The sequence below is a fragment of the Danio rerio genome, chromosome 23, assembly GCF_052040795.2.
Source record: "Danio rerio strain M-AB ecotype USA chromosome 23, GRCz13ab, whole genome shotgun sequence".
In the NCBI taxonomy this organism is placed as follows: Eukaryota; Metazoa; Chordata; class Actinopteri; order Cypriniformes; family Danionidae; genus Danio; species Danio rerio.
Window position 1 is genome coordinate 5,289,698 of NC_141043.1, and position 27,603 is coordinate 5,317,300.

The 27,603-nt window shown below is 37.3% G+C and overlaps 3 protein-coding genes and 1 long non-coding RNA gene across 4 annotated transcripts in view; 3 read left to right on the forward strand and 1 right to left on the reverse strand.

Moving 5' to 3' along the window:
- LOC147838145 (uncharacterized) overlaps positions 1-27,603 on the forward strand; it is a 138,683-nt gene that overhangs the window by 12,970 nt on the left and 98,110 nt on the right. The window lies entirely within an intron of this gene.
- Positions 1,925-5,239, forward strand: ube2t (ubiquitin-conjugating enzyme E2T (putative)). Its single transcript, NM_001077295.2, is given in 7 exon segments — positions 1,925-1,995; positions 2,097-2,210; positions 2,305-2,374; positions 3,855-3,960; positions 4,149-4,247; positions 4,783-4,866; positions 4,996-5,239. Coding segments are annotated over 6 exon segments (585 nt in total). The 5' UTR covers positions 1,925-1,995; positions 2,097-2,101; the 3' UTR covers positions 5,113-5,239.
- On the forward strand, positions 5,553-10,176 carry zgc:194242. The gene is given in 3 exon segments (NM_001128815.1): positions 5,553-5,587; positions 8,617-9,054; positions 9,944-10,176. Coding segments are annotated over 2 exon segments (633 nt in total). The 5' UTR covers positions 5,553-5,587; positions 8,617-8,618; the 3' UTR covers positions 10,141-10,176.
- The window catches only part of lgr6 (leucine-rich repeat containing G protein-coupled receptor 6), a 155,394-nt gene continuing 142,122 nt past the window's right edge, over positions 14,332-27,603 (reverse strand). Inside the window, 4 exon segments of the mRNA NM_001423839.1 lie at positions 14,332-16,256; positions 17,816-17,896; positions 21,793-21,947; positions 22,740-22,865. Of these exon segments, the coding sequence (NP_001410768.1) occupies positions 14,992-16,256; positions 17,816-17,896; positions 21,793-21,947; positions 22,740-22,865 (1,627 nt within the window). The 3' untranslated portion in view covers positions 14,332-14,991.

The window sequence follows — 27,603 nt, forward strand, 5'->3', positions numbered from 1 at the left end:
TAGTTATACAAATAATATAGTTCACATATATCACTCGTTTCAGTGTAAGTAACCTTTACCATGAACACAAGAATTATTCTTTTAATTATAAACATCATTTGGAGAAAGTATTTGGATTTATTGATTTATTATCACATGTAAATCCACTAATTATCAGCACAAAACACAGTTATTATAAGAAATTATTTTAAATAAAATAATAAATTGTGTTTAAGAGCGGAAAGATTTCACACACTAAATACTACTAAAAGCATAAAATAAACTACCAAAAACAACTGAGACCACAGACAGAAATAGAGCATCAGACTAATGCCCCATTCACAAGGGGCGTCAGCGTCAACGCTTCCCATGGGTGAATGTCAGGCGTTAAAACCAGAAAGAAAAATAAAGCCTGCCTCTGGGAATGAGCTACAATCTTTAGAATGAGAAAATCATATTTAGGTGAACTGATAAATATTTGGTCTTAAATAAGTTACCTGTAGTAAGTTAGTCAGGGAACTAAACTATTTTATAAACATATTGAGATATTTCAAATTCAAACCTAAAGCTTACTTTGCCAAGCTTTATAAATGTAGCCAAACACTGTAAAAAATGCAGGGTTCCACACGATCCATTCATGTTTTCCCAACACAAATTGATTAAGTTAACTTAACACTTTAACAAATTAATGTGAATTGAACAATACAAAAAAAAAAAAAAAAAAGTTGTCCCAATGAAATCTCAGGAATTGTGTTGTTTCAGCTCATTTAAAAAAGTAGTTTTAACAAGTAAAAAAAAAAAAACTGTGTAGCCCTAGGCTAATTTTACCATATGTTTTTTTTTTTTTTTTTACAAATGCGAGTGTATGGTAATAGACACAGCCAATATTATTAGCCAGTTTTGTCTTCTGCTACAGGAAAATTGAATACTAACATAAAGGGAAATCACTCTAAATGTAAACCTAAATAAATTGCTATTTCAACAAATAAAATGTAGGCCCACAGCAAATGTGAAAAGTTATGCGTATCATATTTAAAGTCCCCATCAATTCAAAAATATGATTTTGTTATCTAGCTGCTAATATTGTGGTGAACAAGTCATCTGTGCATGTAATTAAAAGAGAAAAAAATGTTTGTCCTTGTAATCTTTATTGGAAATCTGAAAATGCACTTCCTGTTTTATTATTATTATTATTATTATTATTATTATTTATTTATTTTTTGGGGGGGTGGGGGGGTGAATTGTTAGATTATATATATTTCAAGAATTGGGCGTCACTAACATATTTAACCATGTTGCTGAGGAGGAGGTGACAGGTTGTTTAACTCTCCCCAAAACCCTTTTACCGATCTTTTTGAAAGAAATTAAAGTTTACTACATCCATTCAGCTTGCAGAAAAAACCCCAAAACAAAACAAAAAACAAACAAAAAATAAAAAATAAAAAAAGCCACAGCTACTGTTTTGTCAATTAATATTCAGTTTCTCTAAACTATGGAAAAAAATTAAAATTAATAAATAAATAAATGGTCACATCTTCCGGTTCATGCGGACTTTAACAAACAGTTTAGGCTACAACATATTTTATGTATATATTTTATATTAATTTTATATAAAAAATTAGCCTGTGATTCATCACAACAGACATTATAATGTCTATAAACAATCATGAGCAACACACAGCGATCTCAGTTCATCCAGACATTTTAATCTTATTCGCAAATTGTTTAAAAACAAACAAACAAACAAAAAAAAAACAGATATAGCCAGCGATCAGTTATCAGTCAAGTTATTCCAGGATCTGCCGAATGTTTAAGCGAGGTACGAAGAATACACGGTGTCTACAGAGAGAATAAAAAAGAGACACTGTACAAACCATACATAAAAAAAAAAAACTACAACACCCATGATGAATCTGGATGCACCTCCGGCGCACAATGACGTATTAACATTTCGCGGGCAGAATCAAAACCACACAAGTCAACCAGCCAGCCGGAATTTTCAAGCAAAGCTGGACGGTAATAACACATACGATATTAAGTTAAAGACCTCATACAGTGTTGAATAAAATAATGTACTTATTGAATTGTTAATAATCGCGTGGTGTTGATGTGCATAGTCGCCATGCAGAGAGTCAGTCGTCTGAAGCGGGAGATGCAGCTCCTCACCGCTGAACCTCCTCCAGGAGTCTCGTGCTGGCAGTCAGAGGGACGCCTGGATGAACTACAAGCCCGTCAGTTTCTGTTTCTCTTTTGTCGTCTCTTACTGAAACTACATATTATATCCAAATCTGACGCCCTTGCTTTACCTTTGTGTTTGGAGTATAGAAATTGTTGGAGGTGCAAACACTCCGTATGAAGGTGGTGTGTTCACATTGGAAATCAACATACCTGAGAGGTGGGAATTTGGTTTGCACATTCAGACTTAAACCTTCTTAATTTAGTTTTAGAACAATATTATTTGCCCGTTTTAAGTGGGGAAATTATATTAGCAGCTAATGACATAGAGGTAAAGTTGGTTTTATATTTGGATATTCAGACATTATCCTCAATAATATAGTTTCAGAATAGTATTCTTTGCAAATTGTAAATGGGGAAATCATATTAGCAGCAAATGACTATCAAATTACAACATTGTTCACATTGAAATAGGTAGTGTTAATGTTGTTTAGAAGTCATATTTGCATGCTAATTTCTATCCAATATTCAAAACAACATGGTAAACAATATAGAGACTGCTAAATGAATGAATGTGCGGATATAAAACCAACTTTACCTCTATGCTAATGACTATCAAAGCACAGCATTGTTCACAGTCAGTTTAATGGTACTAATGTTGTTTCAAAGTTGTGCCATTTCAGACTTGATTTTAAAAAAATGCAGTGCTTTAAACAGTACAGGTAGGTTGTAACAATATAACATTTTTACACTATGATAATTGTTTTAGAAAAAAAAAAAGAAAAACAGTGTTTCTGGGTGCATTAAAAAATTTGATCATAACAACCCAGCCGACATGTCCACATAGGATTTTTTGGGCCGTGTGGGTGTCAAGTGGGCATGGGCTCAAAGTGGGCATTTTGTTGAGCTGAATGTGGGCCCCGGTTAGGCAGCTTACACACACACAGCTCACAAATGGGCCACATATGGGTTATCAGATTTTTTTTTTTTTTTCAGTGTGTTTGCTTTTGTACAATTATGATAACAGCCCAACCATTTTTTTAAGTATTTCATATCACATATATGTACTTACAGTGGTGATTATGAATATTTTGTATATTGTACAAGAAATGTACGTACGCTAGGCATGAAGTTGCCGTGGACCATAGCACATTCCCATGTTCATGATTGTTTTTTATGACAATTTAGAAATTAAACTAGCAATAATCATATAATTGATATAAAAAATCTTTAAATTCATGCTAGAATCATGTGTTATCAATATTATTGCACACCAGAGTATTATCATGTCTTAAAAAAAAAAAAGGCATTTCACTTCAAAAATGTGCTGTAAATATTCCTGTATCCATTTGGCATAATACTCTGGCAAGAGTGTCGTTTTCCTGAAACATCACATGCATGATTGTACAAACAGTAGTTCAATAACGTTACTGTGTATTTAGTCATTTTAGATACAATGTTGTCTTTTTCCTCTATTTTACCATTGAAAATGGTTCCATATAAATCTGGATTTGTGTCCGAGTAAAGCTGTTACTGAATTAATCTGCTTTGGATTTAATAATTGGATTGAATAAAGCAGAGATCAATTGATAAAATCAGTATTTTTTTTCCTAATAAGCCATTTTAAAGATTTTTTTAAAGAAATTTAAATGATTACTTGGTTTAAATGCCTGCTTAACACTTTTGTTCATTGTTTTAAGGTATCCATTTGAACCTCCAAAAATGCGTTTCCTGACTCCCATTTATCACCCCAACATTGATAATGCAGGACGCATTTGTCTTGACGCTCTGAAACTGCCACCAAAGGTAGATGCTAAAAACAGCAACAATAATATACCAATAATATATATTTTTTCACTCTAAATTTGAATTCTGTTTTGAAATATTTTGTTATTTTTAGTTGTATTAACTTAATAGACCTTTTTACAACTCTCTACTACTCTCTAACTACTGACATGTCACATGCTGATATTTATAAGCATTGTTTTTTAAAGGGAGCTTGGAGGCCCTCGCTTAACATTTCAACAGTTCTCACATCCATACAGTTATTGATGGCCGAACCAAACCCTGACGACCCTCTCATGGCTGATATAGTGAGTTTTAATTCAGTTACCCATAAAGCCTGGTTTATACTTCTGCGTTAAGTGATCAGCGTGACCTACGGCGCATGCAATGTGCGTAGCTGTGCATACTTTTTTCTGTTGCTCTGCAATAACACTTCCGAAACACTAGTTGGCAGTGAGGTGTTTGTTTCTCTGTGTCCAGTTTCTTCGCTGGTGTTTTGTTTTTTCTGAATGCTTCCTTAACGTACAAGTGGTTCAAACTCGCTCATTTTGCGGCAGGAACCGCCAGACGTGCAACAACTTTAACCATGAGGTAAACACAAAACAAAACTTTCCAGTTAGTTAAAATGTAGTTACGTTTTTTGGGAGGTGCTCGTCAGCGATGGCCATGGCGAGGGCTATGCCTCCGTGCATAGACCACGCTGTAGCATACACGTGCGCTTGCGGCAGAAGTATAAATCAGCCTTTAGTTTTTCATGTTTGTAACTTCTGGAATTATTATTGTAATGTATTTGCATTTGTTTGCTTTCTACATATTCATCACAATTAATTGAATGCCTTTCAGTCCTCAGAATTTAAATACAACAAACCACTATATCTTGAAAAGGCAAAGAAATGGACAGCTGAGCATGCAATTCAGAAGAACAAGGTGAGAGTTGGGGTTATTGGTACTGTAATTTGTACAAAATGTCTCATACACTTTTGAGCCACTGAGGGGAGACATTGTTACAGTCATTATTATTATTCACAGCTTTCACTGTCTCTCTCATGTTTGAAGGGTTGCGTGGAGACGGATGGAAAGCCTCCTGAGAATAAAAATCTGAAAACCTCACACAAGAGAGAAGCACTTAGTGCGCAGGAGAACTTAGAGCACACCAAAAAAGTGTGCTTGTAGCAGCTCTATTTCACTGATGACTGATATACAATTTTGAGTTGTTTATTGTCTAAATTGTTACTCTGGCTTGATTATTTTACTTGTGTATAATTGATGTTAATGTAATAAAATATTTAAAATGGTAAAATCATACAATTTCTTTTTTTTTGTTTTGTTTGTCATTCTACTTGATACTTTCCATTTATCAGTAAAGTCTTTTTGCATTATAATTGCTGTTAGTGAATTCTATATTAGCTAGTCTCATACAACCCTAAATCAGAAAAAAGTTAATGAAAATAAAAGTAATGATTTCTAAATTTACAGTACAACAAATATTCTTTAATGTGTCTTTTTTTTTTTTATAAATCACAATCAATGCAAATCAGAAAGTCTCCCGGTGTCCTAGGGGGAGGAATTTGCACATGATCCCTTATTACATAACTGTAGCCGACCAGTATCTACAACTAGTCTCGGAGCAGGCAGTAATAAGTTACAGGTAGGCTGGTTGTTTTTGAGTAAATCGGTTATGTTTGCAATACTGTAGGCTACCTGTATTTTTGTTTTATAATCATGAAATGGTACCGTCTTTGTCAGTCAAGAAGCAAGAATGTGGGACAGCATGGTTTGGGTAATCTGGGACAGTCTTGAAGTTGGAGAAATATGCATTTAAAGACTAACTTTAACAACAAGAGGTAACATATGCCAAAGTGAGAAATGGGTGTTAATATGGACTGCTGGAGGTAACAAAAATAGCATAAGCACATAATAGCTAGGTAAACCAGCCAGTTACAGAGATGATGCAATGTTCTGTACACAATCTCTCTTATAAACACACATGCACTCTCACGTACACGCCTGTCAATCAATAAGCTCTGCTGGAAATTGCATGACAAGGTCAGTTACAGGACTTTGACAAATGTTAAAGACATAAACAAGGCAATGTTCCCAATTATTTCAAATCATGCTTGTTATCAATATGTATTGAGTGTAAAAAAAAAAATTTTTTTCAAACATTTTTTTGTTGTCCCACATGATCAAATATGATTAAGAATGTGAAACAGTGGGAGAAATGTGCATTTAATAACTTAAGTTTATTGTCAATGGGGACAAAATTGCAAAGTGTCTCAGATTGTAGCTTGTTAATTTAATTTTTATTTTGTATGTTGGTCCATGCAAATACGTATTGTAGCTCTACTGTCACTTTTTTTTCAGTTATCAGAAATTTGTCTTTTATCTAATTTCATTGTTAAGCTTTTGATTGGCGTTCCTTTATTGTAAAGGAAGTGTAAAAACTAAATATAAATAGATGAATCTACCTAATTTAGTGACTGTATCATGATTGCCAACATGTTGGTAATAGTGATGGGAAGTTCGGATCATTTTACTGAACCGGATGTTTGAGTCTCGTTCATCGAGATGAACGAATCTTTTTTTTGAGTCATTTCGTTCATTTTGTCAAAATATTATTAAAGTGTTACGAATTGCTTCTAAACACATCTACAACTAGCCTAAAAGGTTAATCACATGACAAATAAGTCATAAATAGAATACTATAAGAAGGAGAAAATAATTCAATGTTTACCTGCTCTTTTGTCAATGAATGTATTGTTGTCTCTTTGCTCAGCTCACCTCTTCATGTCTTCAAATGTCAGTGATTCGTTCACGTTACACTGGCAGTCACATATAATCTTAACCAATGTACACAGTCAGAGTCGTTAAGAGCCAGGATAATTAGTTCACCTTTCAATTCAATTCTTTTTCCGGCTCTAAACGCATATGATTGGCCTGTGAGGAACGAATGACTTAGACCCGATAGAGGACTTGAGAGATGAACGTTACCACCTGTATCGTTTTTTTATTTATATATTAAATAGTGTTGTTCACCTGTAGATGTCTGATAACTAGCGCGCTTCTGCTGAGCCAGCTGTGGTAGCTTGGCAACAAAGCCGTGATGTCAACACACAGAATCTGTCAGCACGGAACTAGAATTCCAGGCCTAGAACAGTTTGTAATCGTGACGCGCCGTTCCAGGCTCAGTGGAGAAACAACCGTAACCATACCGAATTGTACCTAGAACGATTGGGCACGATAGTGGAAAAGCAGGCAGCTGTAGTGTATACTTTTTAATAATCAATTTGAATTAGGTCACACATACATAAATAGAAAGCGGCATTAATTCCCGCCCTCTTATGGTAAGTACGCAGTGCGTACAGCCGTACGGCTGCAAGCGCCATTGGTAGGCCTAATGATAATATTTATAATATGTTGAATTTGTCTCGCTTTGTCCCACAGCAACGGTAACACTTTAGAATAACTATCCGTTATAACTAGTTAATAGATCATTAATAAACTGTTAGTTGAGTTATTTTTAAATAATAGTTCTTAGTTTGTTAATTATTTAAAATTGTGCCTTATAAATAGCCAATAGATAACTTACAAGCTAGTTAACAAGTTCTAAAAGACTTTTTAACTGTATTTTAATGTTTTATAACTATAAAACCTAATAAATTAGTAACAGATCATGAACAAGCTGTTAGTAAATTACTTACTAAAGACTTGTTAAGTATCAGTTAATAGTTTATATATGTTATTGGGACGTTTTTCAAAAGTTGTAACTATTCTTCATTTATTAACTGTTAGCAAATGATAAATAGTTGCAACTTTAGAATAACGTCTTAATAACATGCATTAGCTAATAACTAACACTTAACTAATACATGAACTCACACTTTAAAGATCAGTTGTTCAGAGTTTGTTTACCATCTAATAATACAGTGAAACTTTTGTAGAACTTTTCTAATCAAATATTTATTTATTTATTTTGTTTTTGAGCTCAAACCTCATGGGTTTGTATTGTGTTGTATACTGCTGTTCTGCCATGTGATGGCTCAGTATGTGTGTTTCTATACATTAAACACAATGTTCAACATTTCACCTGTGGAGTTTCTTGGTAAAATACAGCACACCGAAAAGCTTATGAGTGGAACAAGATTAGGGTACAAACATTTTATATTTTAAAAATCACATCAAATTTCTGTAGCTTGAACTTGTTCCATCCATTTGCTGTTCTACAAAGTTTCACTGGTATTACTAGATGGTTAACAAATTGTGAACAACTGATCTGTAAAGTGTGAGTTAATATATTAGAAAAGTATTAGTTATTAGCTAGTTGAGACGTTATTCTAAAGTTACAATTACTCCTCATTTACTAGCAATTATTTGTGTGTGTGTGTGTGTGTGTGTGTGTGTGTGTGTTTGTGAATGATAAAGTATGAATGCTTCCCAGGATGGGCGGTTCTCCATCAGTTGGCAGTTCATTCCACTGTGGTGACCCCTGATAAATCTTTGACCAAGCTGAAGGAGAATTAATTAATTAATAGTCTGCAGTACTTTTTTTTTTCTTTGTTTCAATGGATTAGGAGTGTGGAGTATGAGTAAATAAATGACAGAATGTGTTTCTTTTCAGTTCTCTACTTATTTCATTGCAGATGTTCTAAAAGTTTTTGTGTGTTTGTGTGTGAATAGAAATGCTGCCAAACCAAGTGGGCAAACAGTTGGGTCACCCTACATACTCCTTATCTGGATGGTTGGTAAGCAAGTTCTTTAAATGGCACAATCAGGTACTGGAGGAGAACGCGGTTAAATTTTGCAACATTGAACCCAATAACACAGTTCTGGAGCTCTGTCACGGGCCAGGCTTTGGACTGCATTACGCTTCGCAGCTTCTCACGGGCCCAGAAGGGAAACTGTTCGGTGTGGACCATTCACAATACATGCATGAGATGGCCAGCAAGCGCATGAAGGAGCAGATCTCCAGAGGAAAAGTTGAGCTGTATTGCAGTGATTTGATGGCTATGCCGATAGAGGAAAACACTGTTGACAAAGTGTTTCACTGTAATTGTTATTACTTCTGGCCTGATATGAAAGCAGGAGCCAGTGTGATTCACAGAGTGATGAAACCAGGTGAGAAACTCTTCTTAGATAATTGTTTTGGACAAAGACAAAGAGTCACGTTTAAAAGATGATGTAAGCAGGTCATCAAAAAATCGGATGCATTCACAAATTCGGAATTGACCATCAAGATCTGCAGTGTAAATGCAGCCTTTGTTTATTTTAGAACTTAGAAGCCATAGCTCAGTACATTGAGTATGTTTACATGGACTCTCTGCATCTACCAATTTAGTACAGGATTACAGCCAGACCTGCATCTCCTCTCCACAATTTTAAAAGTATACTTCGCCTCTTGTTAGGTTGTAAATTTGGAGTGCGTTTTCCATATTTAATTGATTGTTCTTATTCGTCTTTCAGATGAGACATTGAACGAGGTTCTGACTCTGTGGTCATTAAAAATTCCAGAATGTCCTTCAAAAAAAAAAAAAAAAAGAGTAGGGGTTTAACCCTGGCATCCTGGCCAAATTTGCCCACGGGCCTCTGTCAGTCATGGCCTCCTAACCATCCCCATATCATAATTGGCTTCATCACTCTGTCTCCTCTCCATCAATCAGGTGTGTGGCGTGCCATCTGGTGCAATAGGGCTGCCATCGCCTCATCCAGGTGGATGCTGCTGGATGAGGAGACCCCCCCCCCCCCCCCCCAAAAAAAAATTATTTGCTGTCCAGTGTTCAGAAAAGCGCTACATAAATGGAAGGAACAAAGACAGAACAAAAACTGAATTTATGAATCCAAGCTTTATGTCAAGAGGGGAGGGAACGCAAAGAAGTCGGCTGTAATATTGTTATATTTCCCAAATATTTACATTTGTGATTTTTTTTGTATTGTATACAAAAATACACAAATAAAACAACTGATGCATAATTTCTTACAAACACCTTTATTTTTTCTTTTCCTCCAGGAGGAATTATGGTCACGACTCTAAGGCTGGATAGTCTTAAAAGAACAATTTCTAGGAGAGCTCTCAATGGAAAAATTTGGAATCCTGAGGTCTACATGGATGCACTGCAGTCGTGCGGATTCACAGATGTTCGATTGGAGGACAACAGAGACAAACTAATAAATTTTCAAGCTATTTTTGCCACTGCTAGGAAGTAATTTTGTAATTAGCAGGGCTCAAAATGAACCTTGTCCAGAATGAGTTAATATCTTGGACAGGGAGGTGAATGAAATCAGACAAATATCTAGAAAAATACTAACTAATAGATCTTTTTGAATTAATCTTTTGGGTAAACCAAACATTCTCCTTTATTTATTTCTCATTCACTGTAATTCATCCACTATAGGGTGGAGGAACTATGACGTCACCTTGTAGGCTAATCGGCTGCTAGCGTGAAACTGGTTCGCTTTATAAAATCCCTTTTATTTTCCCTAAGAATTTTTCCCATAGGTTTTTCGAAGATTGCAAATAATAAGCTCTGTGTATAAACGCTGTTCATTACACTTACACGTTTTGTCCAGCCGTATAATCTTCACTCCAAAATACAACTTTGAGCACTTTTAGGTCTTAAATGCTAATGCAAGAATTGAAAAGCTAACATTGGACTAAACGGACTATTGCCTTCGGGGCGCTCGTCTGTGACGTCAGCACCACCCTGCTACAGACAACTTTTCACGCTTATTTTTAGAAATATGGTCCATGACAGAGTTAATCTTTCTGTTTATTATATTATAATGCACACTATATTTTATAAACTAATAAATACGCAAAAACACATAGAAGTACGTACCTTTTGGATTGTTTTTACGTGGGAAATGCATCTGTTTTGCTTTACGGTTGTTGTAAAAGTTTTAAAACTAAGTATAAATGTGCCTACATAGCATTATCATAAGTTAAATGTGTTTAGATAAAGAAAAAAAAAAGCCAAAAATTTACCTGATCACAATAAAATGACAGTTAATATGTGTGTATTTTTGCACATTTATTCACACGTTTGCATTACTAAGAGCAGGACAGAGACAGGCTGCACTGGTAAGCAGTATCTTCATAATATCGTTTAATTAAAACAAATGATTAAAAATGAATGATGTAACTGATGTGTTTTATGTCGTAGAATAAAACAGGAAAGTATCTTGAGTTTGTGTTAGCCACGTACCATATTTAAGCGATTTAACTGAAATCACATTGAAAAAAAAACATTGACTTTGGGACGATCCTGCTGAAAAAATCCAGCCATTTCCAGCCTGGTTTAAGCTGGTCAGGCTGGAAAATGACCAGCTAAAACTAACTTGACCGGCCTGGTTTAAGCTAGACAAAGCTGGTTTTGGCTGGGCTCCCAGCCTGGCTAGGCTGGTGAAGCTGGTTTTAGCTGGTCATCTCCTAGCCTGACCAGCTAAGACCAGGCTGGTAATGGCTGGAAACCAGCCTGGAAATGGCCAAAACCCCTCTAAAACCAGGCTGGTCGATCAGCTAAAACCAGCCAACCATCCTAGGCTGGTTTAAGCTGGATTTTTCAGCAGGGGAGGGATGCAAAACTGCTAAAATGCTAACTCGCTTCCAGGTTTTTGTATACAAATTGACATCATAGTTCCTCCACTCTATTTTCGTTCATCTGGCAACACTGAATGACTCGGCTTGAGGAGAAAGTTGAGGGGGTTGTTCCCACGTGTGGACAGTCCAATGGAAAACATGAATGAAATAAACCTCTATGAAGTTGTCTATTTACTAATACATTTAAAAGTTATTTTTAAATGCATAATTTTATTGCTTTATTAAAGCAATTTAAATAAACATTTAAATACGTCTATTTATTTGTCCATTATTTGTTAATTAAAATTGTAATTTATTAGTATGCTTCACTAATTAAATTGATTATTTATTTCTTTGATCTTATTTCTAACGGGCAGTCGGGCACTCCTGGTCCTCCATAATGGTAAAGAATTGCTTCAGTATGGCAATAAGGCAGTGGACCAGTAGGTAGTGCTGTTGCCTCACAGCAAGAAGGTCGCTGGGTCGCTGGTTCGAACCTTGGCTCAGTTGGTGTTTATGTGTAGAGTTTGCATGTTCTCCCTGCCTTCGCAAGGGGTTTCCTCCGGGTGCTCTGGTTTCCCCCGCACAGTCCAAAGACATGCGGTACAGGTGAATTGGGTACGAGTGTCTGTGTGAATGTGTGTGTGGATGTTTCCCAGAGATGGGTTGCGGCTGGAAGGGCATCTGCTGCGTAAAAACTTGCTGGATAAGTTGGCGGTTCATTCCGCTGTGGCGACCCCAGTTTAATAAAGGGACATAGCCGACAAGAAAAAGAATGAATGTCTCTTAGCTCCAACTCAAGATTATTGTTATTGCCAATCTTAACCACTGCGGGGAGCCATTGTTATTTTATTCTTCTGTCTTCTTTCTTTTTTCCCTGAATTCATACGTATTGTCGTTAATAAGAACATTGCAAATGATTTAAAAGTGTGAATTGGCATTCAGTTCAGTAGTCATCAAGGCATACAATTATGAAACTAATAACTTTATTAAATCATTCTTTATCACATGTATACAGAAATATGAAAATATTTACATCCAGAATAGTCTGTTGTACAAAGATCTTAAAATTTCAATATAAAAATTACATTTTAATATACATTTAATATAAAAAGAATAGAAATCAACAAGGATAAAAAAAAGGTATAGCATGCTAGATCAGAGGTAGTTATATTTTACAATACAATAGCTAGCCTACTTTACAATCTGTAAAAGATCCAGACCAAGCTTTATTCCAACCTAATCAAATCACTCAGTTCTTTTCATTTCTTCAGTTTATAGCATGTTCAATATATATTCACGTGTTCATCTATGAAGTAAATAAAAAAAATACAATGTTGTGAGGCTGAAACATACTCTATGCAAGTGCAGAAGTGCTAATGCTTCTAGCTACACAAGCTTGATTTTTAGTATTTAGATATTTCTTGTATTGCATTCTCAGAGTTCTCAGGTAGGTTATGGTTTGAATTCAATCCTCAACAATTCATCTTTATTTCTATAGCGCTTTCACAATGTAGATTGTGTCAAAGCAGTTTAACATAAGTTCTTGCAGATTGTGTCAGTAGAGTTTTCAGAGTTGAAGTTCGGTTTTCTGAATTACCACAGTGAAACTTTTTGTACCGGATAACATCTTTCCTGGTGGAATAGCAGTAGTTATTTACAACAATGGAACATTTTTGTACAGAACTACATCTATCCTGGCAGAACAACAAATCAATCAAATAAAATTAGTTGTCAACATGTTTATAGCTTGCTATCTGAATTCATGTCACTGGTATTTGGAGATAAGCATGTTAATAATGTTCAGTAGAGAGTTTGGCAAGCCTTACGAGTACTTGCAGAGAGTATGTTTCTGGCCTTACACTTAAGCACCTTTGCTCAAGACGCTATACATTTTCCAACAATGGACATCGATATTTACTTTACCACACATTTTTTTTTTTTTCATTAGGGGCAAGTGATTTACATGCACATGGAAATTAATGCATAAGAGTGAGATGTAAATTAATTTCTGGGTATTCATAACCAACATTATGGTAATGCATCGTATGTGATGACCTGAACACAACCAAGATTGGTAAATATATTAATCTCTCACTTGAAACACTAGGGCTGCGTCCGAAACCGCCTACTACTCAGTAGGTACTGCATTTGAATTTAAATGTACAACTCAACCTTAAGAAAAGTACGTTCTATACAGTATGAATGGGAGAAGTATAAATGGAATTCGGATGTACTACATCCGCCATATTGTCATGGCCACGTGACCTACCCGCATCAGTTGCGTCGCTTGGAATGCGCAGAATCTCGCCAGAAGTAGTGTTATGCGGGTACTTCTCGCATACTGATTTTCGAATTCTATGAATTCGGACATACTACTCTGCTCGCATACTGATTTTAGCCTACTGTCCCTACTGAAAAAAAAAAAACAGCTTACACCAGCCTAGGCTGGTTGGCTGGTTTTAGAGGGGTTTTGGCCACTTCCAGGCTGGTCAACCTGGAAAATGACCAGACTAGCCAGGCTGGGAGCACAGCCAAAACCAGCTATGTTCAGCTTAAACCAGGCTGGAAGTGGCCAAAACCACTCTAAAACCAGGCTGGTCAACCAGCTAAGGCTGGTTTAAGCTGTTTTTTTCAGTAGGGGTATAGTATGGAAGTGTGCGGTTTCGAACGCAGCCGAACTCTTTTTAAAGCTTGATTAATTTGTAATGGTGGTCTGTTTTTTTGTTAATGATAAATGAATAAAAATATCAGAAAATGGTTCAACAGTATCATTTCTAGTTCTAGATGTGATGTGACCTGCTGTTCTGTTTTTTTTAAACTAATTTAATCTACATTTCTATTGTTAAAATTCTGTATTGTGTATTGACTGTCACCATTTTCTAGAATTTGTCTGTTCATACTGAAGTTCTTTGCCTTCAAAACTTCCTTTATTCATGTATTATTTATTTTTACTAAAGTGTTGAGTAAAACAAGATGCTGTTTTCTTTAAGAATCACCAGTATTCCTCAAATGGTAGCAATATTTAACCTGTAACATTCCTTTAATCCTAATTACACAAACAATTTACAAAGTTACAAAAATTATATATGCGAATTTGTTTTTGACCATCGCTGCTTAAATTATTGAACGACCCACATGATTGTACACAGAAATAAACGTACCTTTAATGTACACATTTGTACTTATTAGGTACCAATGTGGACCTGTTATGTACAAAAATGCATCTTTTGAAAAGATACAACCCCAGTGACAGGTTTTGTATCTTTATGTGAGTGGAGCACAAAATGTAATGCTTTTCTTGTCTTGTCTTTTATTTGATTATTTGTACAATGCTATCTAGCAGTTGGGACATTATGGTTATGTATAGTCCCAAGATTAATCAGTTCATTGATCATTAGCTCTGTAGGTTTTCAGACTTATTTCATTTGTGGGTTTGTGACTTCTCACACTCAGAGGACCTTAAAAAAAACTACAGTTTAGGTAAAGACCTGAGAATGAGCTGAAGGACCTGTGGAGTGGTATGCTCCAGAGAAGATGGAGGTGCCTCTCTGAGTGTCCACTCCACTGCTTCTAATGTGCTCCTGCTCTTTGGCAATGAGTCCTGCTGCTGATCTGATCAGATTCTCTCCAGTGTTCTCCCTGTCTGTTGATGGTTTCATCTGCATCTGGCATGGAATCAGAGCCACAGAGGGTGGGCATGTAAACCGGGCAACTGTCTCAGGGTTTGGGACTGAGGAACTTTCAAACACTCCATCTGCTTCGATGGCAAAGGACACCAGGGCTTGAGTGGAGTCATAGGAGCTTTTCTCTGTGTCAACTGAGACAAAGGAATCCAGGTTGCGATCATGACTGAGGTGAGCTCTGCTCAGAAGGAGACGCATGTCTTCACGGAAGTGTGGATTGAAGAGAAGGTACAGCAAAGGGTTGATGCTTGCTGGAAGAGGCAAAAGCACTAGGACGACAGATTTGACAACCTCCTCACTTACCGGAAAGAGGCTTAGAAGGGAGGAGAAGGTGAGGAAGGCAACGGGGCAGTAGAGCAGGCAGTTGGTGAAGATGAGCCAGGCCACATGCTTAATCATGGCACAATCCCAAATGCTGTCAAAGTCGCCCTTCATCAGGTCCCAGTACAACTTGATGTAAGTTCCAGTGATCACCAGGAAACACAAAGAGTTCATCATTATGAGAGCAACCATGAATCCCAGTGTGGAAGGTTCTCCATCTGGTAGGGGTGATGGCATGCAGAGTGGAGTTGCCCCGTACTCTCCGACCCCAATTAGTGGCAAAGCAGCGACTGCAAGCGAAAGTGCCAAGCATGCAACTGCAGCGGCTCGGACACTTCCCAAAGATGGTGACTTTCCGTAAGCGCGGGCACATGAGACAGACACACTGCACTGCACTGCGGCCAAAGTCAGGAAGAGTATGGAGCCCTCTGAGGCCAGCACTGAAAGAAAGCCTACTGCTCGGCAACCTGCACCCATTTCCCACTGAGCGCCATGCAGGGCAAACTCTCCAAATGTCCGGGCATCAACTAAAGCTAAGGTTCCAGTGCATAGGCCTGTTAGCAGGTTGGCACCACTGATGGTTCCAATGATGAACTTAACAGGAGAGAGATAGCTAGGGGATGTGAAGACTGTCAGGATGAGAAGGCTGTTTCCCATCAGCGAGACCAAAGAAATGAGCCACATGCCAAGTCGTACCACCCAACTGTCAAACAGGTTATCACATGGTTTGAATGGACCTAAAAGGGTTGAAACAGAATTTATATTCCATTATACTTTTGTATGTAAATTATACTAATTATACGTTCTGTGACACCTAAAGAAGGTTTAGACGTAAAGTTTAATGAAAGACTATTACACAAAACAAACTACGGGTGGCAGAGTTGAGTTAAGTTGTAGCTTTATATCCTGTAAACGTTCCCAGTTAACTCGGGTAACCAGAGTTCGTGATTAATTGGAGCCTGTGCACATGAACGTGACACTTGCAGCATGGGACATGATAGAGTCAGTTTCAATGATTCATTGCGAGAATCGGTGCAATTCACTTCTCTGTTGAAGACATCATTATAAGCAATATATTGATTTTAAACAAAGCTAAGATATTATTAATTGACTGTGGTCTACAATAAAAGACAAATCCTGGTCAATCAGTGTGAGTAGAATTGGAGTGTTAAATTAGTGCTATGACTAGGAGTTTAGGTTTAGGCCAGGGGTCCGTTCTTCGTACGTGGATTACTCAGTTAGCTGGATTTGGATATTGACGATTTGACACGATCCAGGATCGTTTTGTTCTTCAAAGCTGTTGTCATAGCATCAAACCTGGTAGGCAGATTGAATGTATGTACCAAATGCTGATATTTTCTACAGTAGTAGTTTTATGCACTTGGGAAAATAGTAACTATTAGTACATATATGTGACTTTTTTTTAAAAGCAATAATACATGCAATCATAAACATGTTTTGACAGTTAATATGCCGGTGATTTGATGCTTCACAAAAGTTGCAGACACCGTTACCAATATCAAAATGCTTTTGTAAACATCCAGTTATTCTTTACACCGATTAAAAAAACGGCTACTATAATAAAGAAAATATTTTCTAAATGTAGAACTAAATACACTGATATGCATTGAAATACATGATGAATACTCTTGACACATGAAAGTGTAAAGCCTGCAGCTCACAACAAATGTGGAAGGTTATTGCATGTCATATTTAACAAACGGTTTACTGCTAATTTGATGTAATTTTGCTCACATGGATAGTTGAATATTAATCAGATGATGTCATTACGCATTAAGCCAATCGTTGCATTGCTGATCATGATTTCGAGAATTGATTGATCTGTCCTTCACAACACACGCAGTGATCTCAGATCAGTTCATCCAGACATTCTAATCTGATTCGCGAACTTGTTTGAAGAACCAAATTAGCGAGAGACCAGTTATCGAGATGAACAGATCCAGGATCTGCCAAATCATCTTAGATCATTTAAGCGAGGTTCAAAGAACGGACCCCAGGCTAGAAGAAGCTGTGTGAGTAAACCATCTAAAAATGGCCTTTAGAGCTGCACTAGTGACTGAACCTAAAGACTAAAGTATTTCATGTCTTTGTGAGCTTGTCCAACTCCCATACAGGAAATTCCAGTTCAGGTCCCTCTCAGAGTGTAACTGGAGCAAGACACATTTTTGTAGCAAATACATCTTCCTTTAACATGATTGTTGATTCATTTGAACAGGCCTTTGTAGTCTTGGTGGCATTCATTCAAAAAAATAGAGTTGTTGTGGATTGAATTTACCTGGTATGGGGGTGCACTGTATGCTGGTCTGTAGCTTGGACTCTTCAATCGCTAACTGGAATTCTTCTAAGTCAAGGTCATCTGCAAATGAACACATGTAAAACATGAGGCACCTTCAATTGGTACATGTATGACAGAATGATGGAATAGTCTTCAGTGTCCGAGATGGCATGATGCACTTAGTCTGGCAGAAGATAAATCACCACGTGACTTAGGCCCCGTTTACACTAATGCGTTTTAGTTTGAAAACGCATAAGTTTTGCTACGGTTACGCCATCCGTCCACACTACGCCGGAGTTCACGAGCGCCGAAAACGGAGCGTTTCGAAAACGCTGAAGAGGCCGTTTTCATTCTAAAACGCAGCTGCTCCGTCTCAGTGTGGATGGGGAAAGACGGAGACATTTGAAAACGGAGGCGGGGCTGCAGACATTCGCCTCTCTGATTGGGGCTTTTCCTCAATATTAAGTAGCCTAACACACAGTTCAGTCCTGACTCTTCTCCGTGTAAGTTCAGACTTCGCAAGTTTGATCAAGGCTGCATCTCTTCTTCTCAGTTTGATATGGAAAACATACCGAGGACACGCGTCAATCTTCAAAGGGAACAGTGTACTTTATAACTTCATTCACATCACGTTGGCTACGTTGTTTCACTTTCTCAACAATAAAATGTAAACATGATATAAGGAACTGCCTATTTTTATTTTAATATTAACAACTAAACAGACAGCAGAAATGTTGAGGCGTCGTGCTGCATGAGCGTCATCTTCACTATGTGCATATTTATAACAAAACGGAGCCGATAACAACTGCCTCCTTTCAATTTCAGTGAAAATACGAAACATACCCTCTCTTTTGCTGAATATCAGTTTTAATAATCGATAATGGCCATTATAAAAGTATAACATACAATAAGTTTATACATTATAGGAAATAAAGGCAAGCGATCAGTCAATGTACAGAATAGGCTACGTGGTTGCATTAATCATTAACTTATCTTTGCGCTCAGCCAAAACACGTTACCTGAGAACAAGTAATTCCAATGACCAAAGTCAGGGAATATGTCGTTAGATAAAGACAACAAGATGAATGAAATATCACGTTTAATAAATATAGTGAGATTAGATCCAGCGGGAGATGCTTGATGAGAAGTCCGACTAGCAGAGCTCTCATCTGGGTAGAAATGCTGGAGCGCTTGCCAAAGTGTGTGTGTGTGGTCACGTGATGTGCGTTTTCAGCGTTTTGGTGTGGACGGAGAGCAGTTCAGAAACGCTGGGTAAAACGCGAGTGTGGACGCGGATCGTTTTCATTCTAAAACGCCGTTTTAAAACTAAAACGCACTAGTGTAAACGGGGCCTTAAAGTCTGCTGGAATGGATTAATTTATCTAGGGGCTTTAGCACCACTCAACACCATGCACATCTCAGTAGCAACTTTCCATTTCTTTTTTGTTGGGCAATCAATCATCAGGCTTTGTTCGCGTTCTGATTTTGTTATTTCTTGATAAGCCAAATGGTGTGTTTTGGACCTTGAATTGTTAATGTTTATCTAATTTCCTATGGAGTGTAATTATGGAGAACTCCTTTCAAGTCTGAAACCTGATCAGATCGCATAGAGGAATGCATGGAGAAACGGCACATTTTATTTAATCTGTCAAATACCTGCGGTTACGGAAAGGCCCTGACATGTTTCTACTGTGCTAATTAAAGATGAAGAGGCTGGCAGATAGAAGAGAGCAGATAAAAATAGACACACATTCACTTACTCTGTGGAAAACCACGACAAGTGATGCTTTTATGTTCCTTTCATTTTAGGAACGTGTTTGCGTAAGGCCAGTGTTTTCATTTTTGTCTACAGGGACTTTGATAAAATGTTAACTGTACAAGCTTGAGTGACTTGATACAACACAGTATTAAAGTTTGGAAACTTTCCATGATTAACTCAAATCATTTAGACTCAACAAACTGGTTTCATCTAGCTGTTACCATGTCTATTCAAATGGTGAACAGACCATTACATTAACTATATATATATATATATATATATATATATATATATATATATATATATATATATATATATATATATATATGTGTGTGTGTGTGTGTGTGTGTATGTATGTATATATATATATATATATATATATATATATATAGGTGAGTCTGATTGGCTGAAAACCGTGTGATATTTTGTAAATAACAGCACTCGTCCAGCCTCTTAACACTTCACCCTTGTGTATTACTCCACCCACATACAGCGACAAGCAGAGGACACTATAGTTTGACAAATATTGCTGCTGTTGGACAACATAACATACTTTTGAGGCTTTTGTAGTCACAATGTAGTTAGATTGCCACATCGCACTGCTACTCATTCGATATTGCTCGATGGCTGGCTGACCAGTTGGCATTTCTGTGTGGAGTTTGCATGGGTTTCCTTCGGGTGCTTCGGTGTTCCCCACAATCCAAAAACATGCAGTATAAGTGAACTGCGTCAACTAAATTGGCTGAAGTGTATAACTGTGCATGAATGAGTGTGTTTGAGTGAACCGTCAACTTATCCAGCATATGTTTTACGCAGCGGATGCCCTTCCAGCTGCAACCCATCACCGGCAAACACTGATACACTCTCATTTACACACATACACTATGGACAATTTAGCTTACCCAATTCCCCTATAACGCATGTCTTTGGACTGTGGGGGAAACTGCAACACCAGGTGGAAACCCACACGAACATGGGGAGAACATGCAAGCTTCACACAGAAATGCCAACTGACCCAGTCGAGGCTCAAACCAGCGGCCTTCTTGCTGTGAGGCAATTGTGCCAAATATGTGTGATACTTGTAAATTAAAACTGGTATTAGGGGAAATATTGCATTGATCAATTCCTAGACTAAAACTTTAACTGATGGAATCTGTCAGTAGATGGACAGGTGATACCTTCTAAGGTGATAGATATGGGTGCGGGGGTTCAGTTTTGAGAGTTGGATATCGTTACTCTCCTAGTAAGAAGGGCTGCATGGTTAGGTCGTAGGACTCACAGTTGTTGTCAGTGTGAATGGGGAATATATATATATATATAGGTAAGTCCCATTGGCTGAAAACCGTGTGATATTTTGCAAATAACAGCTCTCGTCCAGCCTCTTAACACTTCACCCTTGTGTATTACTCCACCCACATACAGCGACAAGCAGAAGACACTATAGTTTGACAAATATTGCTGCTGTTGGACAACATAACATACTTTTGAGGCTTTTGTAGTCACAATGTAGTTAGATTGCCACATCGCACTGCTACTCATTCGATATTGCTCGATTGCTGGTTCGAGTCCTGGCTGACCAGTTGGCATTTCTGTGTGGAGTTTGCATGGGTTTCCTTTGGGTGCTTCGGTGTTCCCCACAATCCAAAAACATGCAGTATAAGTGAACTGCGTCAACTAAATTGGCTGAAGTGTATAACTGTGCATGAATGAGTGTGTATGAGTGAACCGTCAACTTATCCAGCATATGTTTTATGCAGCGGATGCCCTTCCAGCTGCAACCCATCACCGGTAAACACTGATACACTCTCATTTACACACATACACTATGGACAATTTAGCTTACCCAATTCCCCTATAACGCATGTCTTTGGACTGTGGGGGAAACTGCAACACCAGGTGGAAACCCACACGAACATGGGGAGAACATGCAAGCTTCACACAGAAATGCCAACTGACCCAGTCGAGGCTCAAACCAGCGACCTTCTTGCTGTGAGGCAATTGTGCCAAATATGTGTGATACTTGTATATTAAAACTGGTGTTAGGGAAAATATTGCATTGATCAATTCCTAGACTAAAACTTTAACTGATGGAGTCTGTCAGTAGATGGACAGGTGATACCTTCGAGGGTGGTAGATATGGGTGCGGGGGTTCAGTTTTGAGGGTTGGATATCGTTACTCCCAGTAAGAAGGGCTGCATGGTTAAGTTGTAGGACTTACAGTTGTTGTCAGTGTGAATGGGGAACAGGGACGGAGATTTCTTCTGGAAATCTTCCTCTTCACTGCCCATCTGTTCTTCCCACTGGCTGGCAGATCTGTAACTGCTACAGCCTCCAAAAACACAGCACTGATAGGCATATGGCATCTCGATGACCCTGTTTGAACATTATTGAGAATAAAGCACAAAATGAAAAATCTCATATGTTCCATCAAACTTAGTTTTACCACGTATTTGAATGGGCCAAATAGAGTTTGAACATTAAAAATAAGGACATATTGCATCAGTTTGAGGAAATATGAAAGCTATAAAAGATCACATTTCGAAGGAAAAAAAAAATCAAAGAAAGAATGATTCATCAATCTGCAAATGACGCATTAAATAAACTAGCAATAAATCCAACCACAGGGACTATTTTAAATGGATTTGGGTCACGGGTGAAACCATGATTTCTCTTTCTTTTTAATCAGTTGCTTTTGGAAATGGCAACACTTGAACTCTCCCATTTCTTGAGGTGCTAATCAAATCAAGATAGCATTTAAGGCTGAAGTCTTGGAGGTTTTCCAATGCCCTGAGCTGTTGATGAAGCGGGACAGGATATTTATAACTAACCCTCTTGTGATTATTGAGGTATCTTAAAAAAATCTTTCCGCCTGTCAGAGGACTTGAATCAAGCCAGATATTCTAGGAAACGTAACAAACAGAAACCATTTACTTGTAGCAATGAACAGAATGTTCTCTAGGTCACACATTGTTACTATCTTGAAACTGTCAAATCTATAAACAGTTGATGATTCTTTGAAAATGGACTAAAACTTTTATGTGTTTCTGCTATTCAAGCCATTTGTGTTGTGGGATGTAATAACCACAAACGCTGGTAAAAAAAACATGCTTTAAAGTGTAAGTGTTTTTAATCCTTTTGGGGTTATTGGATGTCATTAAAATGTACCTTATGTTGGGGAAGTCCTCCAATCCGAAGGAACGTGACAGTGCCATGTTGCCTTTCAGTTTGAGATGAGTAAGACTTGTCAGTCCAGTCATTGGCAAATTACTCAGTCGATTCCCAGTGAGATCTCTGAATGGAGAAACGAGACACAGAAGAATTATGAAGCGTAAACGAATTTAAAAGTGATACATTTGCATTAGCATACACATGTCAGATCTGGGCCACTATTAAGCCATAGCAATATCACATATGAGCCAGAATTCAACCAAATGAACCAGAACTGACCCTATTCTGGGCCACAGTTTGCTTTTATTCTGGCCCAGATGTGGCCTACACCCGACACTTACATCTGGACCATATACTGAATGGATTGTTGGCTTACTGTGCCTGTCTTAAGATAACTGGGCCACATTTTCACCTACACATGTGAGCCACTTTAGGTTTAGACCTAGATTACCCTTAAATGACTATGCCACTATTTTGCTAACTGTGGCCCACATTTGTCCTCTGTCATTAGGGTCAAATTGATCATTTTCCACATGGGCCACATTGGGCTCACATTAAGATTACATTTTGCCATAAGTGCCAAATTTTTGCCTTAAATGGCCCATATATAAATTTGAATCTTTGTCCCCCCTTTGCCATTGTACAGGTGGGCCACTTCAGGCTCACATTCATTTTGTCTGGGCCGAAGGAATACCACCAGTGCCGCATAACTGCCTAAAATGGCCCACATTTGTATGCTATCTGGGTTCAGACATGGCAAGTTTGATATGAAAAACAAACTCCCGAGGACATGTCGGCTAAAAATAGTGTAGGCTACTTTATAATGTCATTCACATCACCCTGGCTACGTTGTTTCATCATCTCAACAATGAAAAAAAAAAAAAAAAAAAAAAAACAGGATATAAGCCATTTTAATTTTGATAACACACTAAAATGTTGAGGCATTGTGTAGCTAAATATTTATATGAGCTTCACTGTATGCATATTTATAACAAAACAGAGCCTATAACTGCCTCCTTTTATTTTTATTGAAAATACGAAACACACCCTGTCTCTTTTTTCTGAATATCTAATAATATATAAAAGTAATGTACAATATGTTTACACATTATAGGAAATAAAAGCAGGCAATCAGTCAAACGTGCAAAATCAGTGGACGGTTACATAAATGAATATATTAACTTATCTTTACACTCAGCCAAAACACATTACCTGAGAGCAAGTAATAGATTCAAAAAGACTAGTAGATGAATTATCACATTTAATAACTATAGTGAGATGAAATCCAGTGGAAGATCCTTGATGAACTGTCCAACCTTTGCTGCTCTCATCTGGGGAGGTGTGCTCAAAGCACCCGCTGACTGCCTGGAGCTCAGACGTGCACATATGCTGCAGCGCATGCCAGAGTGTGTGTGTGGTCACGTGATATGTGTTTTCAGCGGTGTAGTGTGGATGGAGATGTGTTCAGAAGCGCTAGGTGAATTGCTAGTGTGGATCATGTTCAATCTAAAATGTCATTTTAAAACTAAATTGTATTAGTATATAATAATTATTTATGGTCAGCTGGTGTGTCAGGGTGATTTTAGTGTGTATGAATGTCACACAGGTGTCAAGTTAGAACAACCAATGCTGTATTTCATCACTCTAACAAGGTACGGTATATAGCACACCAATGTAAATAGTACACCAAGATTGAGGTACAGATAAGTGGAGCTAATGTCTCTCAAAAGAGTTCAGCCTCACATCTTACATCGGTTTATAATCTGCATATAACCCTGCATTTTTTTCACTGGTTTCAGTAGCCAGGTTTCCATTCTAATGCGTCGCAAAATATTTTTAAAAATCCCAAATGTGAATTAGGTGCATTTCCATAAACTTGTTAGTGGCTGATGCAATGTGGAGGATAAGACAATCAAATTTCCTATTTAAAGACAATTACACAATATTTATAATCAATACCAATGTTAAATACCAGAATTCTACAGGCCTGTGAAAGGTTCACTTGTTGATTGGAGAATGTTTTATTTAAACCAACATGTTTTGGCAGACAGAGCTTGGACCTTTAACCCTGCTGAAAGCTGAAATACATCAGTTTAAATAAAACTTTGCATGTTCCAAGTTCAAGCTCTATCAACAGCATCTGTGGCATGCTGTTTATTACAAAAGACGATTATTTTTGCTAGTTTTTACAAATTATTTTTGGTGGTAATCAACTGCAAACCATACATCCCGTCGACAGAGCTGTACGTTTATTGAGCCTAGAACAGTTTTGCAATGTCTAGAACTGCTGGAGTATCTGTTCTATCCTCCTGAGACCCAAAGAAATATTCTTCCTTTTTTTTCCTTTTTTTCTGTGGTTTGCTACATCTTTTGGGCTAAAAAAATCTACAATTTAGAGTTTTACATTTTGTTTTTATTTTTAATTTTACAGCCTGTGCACTGTAGTGGACCACAGGATCATTTTAGTTCGAAACGACCGCCACTCAGACAACTGTACTGTACAGGATATGTTCAAGTTTAATTTATTTATATAGCACGTTTCCAACTGCCACAAGGCTGCACAAAGTGCTTTACAGAGAAAAAATTAACAAATGATTTGAGCTTAAAAACAGTAACTACACATGAGCACATAATAGAAAAGAACATAGAGAGTGTAACAATAAAAAGAGCAACAAAAAAAAAATTAAAGATACTACCACAGTTGGCCACACTAAACAAGATTAAGTACAGGACCGTTTTGATCCCCCTCCCCACTCCCAACAACAATCGGTTGGGATAAATAATGAGGGCCTAGACCATGTAGGGCTTTATACAGAGAAGGATTTTAAATTTGATTCTTTGTGTCACCGGTAGCCAATGGAGAGACCTCAAAATAGGAGTGACGTGGATATTTCAGGCTTTTTGTTACAAATCTAGCTGCTGCGTTTTGCACTAACTGTAGGCGAGCAATCTGAGACTTAAAAATAGAGACAGCCTAAAATAGAGAGAGTTACAATAGTCTAACCGGGAGGTTATAAGTGCATGTATGGCAATTTCTAGAGAGTGTGAAGGAAGAGGATTTCATTTTAGAGAGAAGGTGGAGTTGGTGGAAACTATTTCCAACCAGTTTTGAGTTATGGGATATTGAGATATTGAGGATATGGCTGTAAAGGAATGTTATTCCAATATTAATGTAACAAAAACAAAAAAAAAAGCCATTTTTTTTATCTTTTGTATTGAAATTCCTGAAACAGTTTAGTCTCAAAAGAGAGCCGAAAAAAAGAAGTGATGTTAATCCAAAACAAATTTAACATAAAAGCAATTTAAAACTGATTGTCATTCTCTAATTGTCTCTAAATCTCTAATTGCTGATTGTCTGACTCTAAATCAGAGCCTCCCTCAACTATCTTATGAAGAATCATGTGCTTCAGTTCTGCCTCCTACAGCATGCAGTCATTAATTACATTAAGATAGTCCTGGTGTCCACTAAAGTGGACATTTAAAAAAAGATGATATTTTGAAACACAAACAAGTTAACAGCTTTGAAAGCTAAATGTATTGTTCCTGACACTTTAATAAATAATTATATATGTAATAATGATAGTAAAAAACATTTAAAAAGCTAAATTTTACATACCTCTCTCCTTCCCATAAAATGTGCTTTTTTGTATGTCGGCCATTTTGGATGCAGTGTAAGAAGTGGTTCCTAGCATCCCAGCCAATCAAATGACATATTACTAGAAAGCCCAGGATGTCCTCTGAACAGTACTACAGGACTTGACAGAGTAGCTCAAAAAATTCAAAGAAAACTTATGATAATGCAATGTCCTCTACATAGGACACAAGTCAATGGGCGGGGTCTCAGGAGACTATATAAACATTACTGTTGTTTTCCACTGAACATATTTATCAGCTTCAATCTGCCACTCTTTATCAGTCTCGTTCATTCATTTAATCGTCTGTGAAGACTCACATCTTCACCACTGCGCAGAGCTCTTAACCATGATTACAACTGCAGTCTGTTCACTGAAAGCCTACAAAAGCACTGCATAGATGACAGAAAGTGTGGAATCTCTGTGTTTGTGTAAACTGTGCGCTTGTGCCAAGTCTCAGTTTAATAGCAACTATTATGTCATTACTATACAGGGGTGATTCAAGAATTACGGGTATTTTTGGTCTCCAAGATAAACCTTCTATTGTTTTTCAAAAACAAAAACTTGAACGAATCAGTTTAGAACTATGACACAAATAACATTATAGTAAGTTGATTCTAAAATAATAATGTGTGTATGTATACTACCTAACAAAAGTCTTGAAGCCTATCCAAGTTTTAGGAACAACAAATACTAACCGGACCTTTAGTTGATAATATGAAAGGCAAAGACCTCTAGATTGAACTTTTTTTATCAAAGTAAAATATGATAATGCCTTGATTTGGAATTATTTAATTAGAACAGTAAGGTCTGACATGCTTAAATAACTTATTAATAAAGTCACCTGGAATGACAAAGGAAGGATTCTTGCAGGACTCCCAGAGTTCATCAAGATTCTCTGGATTCATCCCCCATCTTACCCCAGACATGCTCAATAATGTTCATGTCCAGTGACTGGGCTGGCCAATACTGGAGCACCTTGATTTTCTTTGCTTTAAAGAACTTTGACTGAACGAAGTGCTGTCCTGCTGAAGAATTTGCTCTCCTCTTTGGTTTGTAATGTAATGGGCAGCACAAGTGTCTTGATACCCCAGGCTGTTGATGTTGACATCCACTCTGCAGATCCCTGCACACCCCCCTACTGATTGTAACCCCAAATCATGATTTTTTCTTCACCAAACTTGACTGATTTCTGTGAGAATCTTGGGGTCCTTGCAAGTTTCAATATG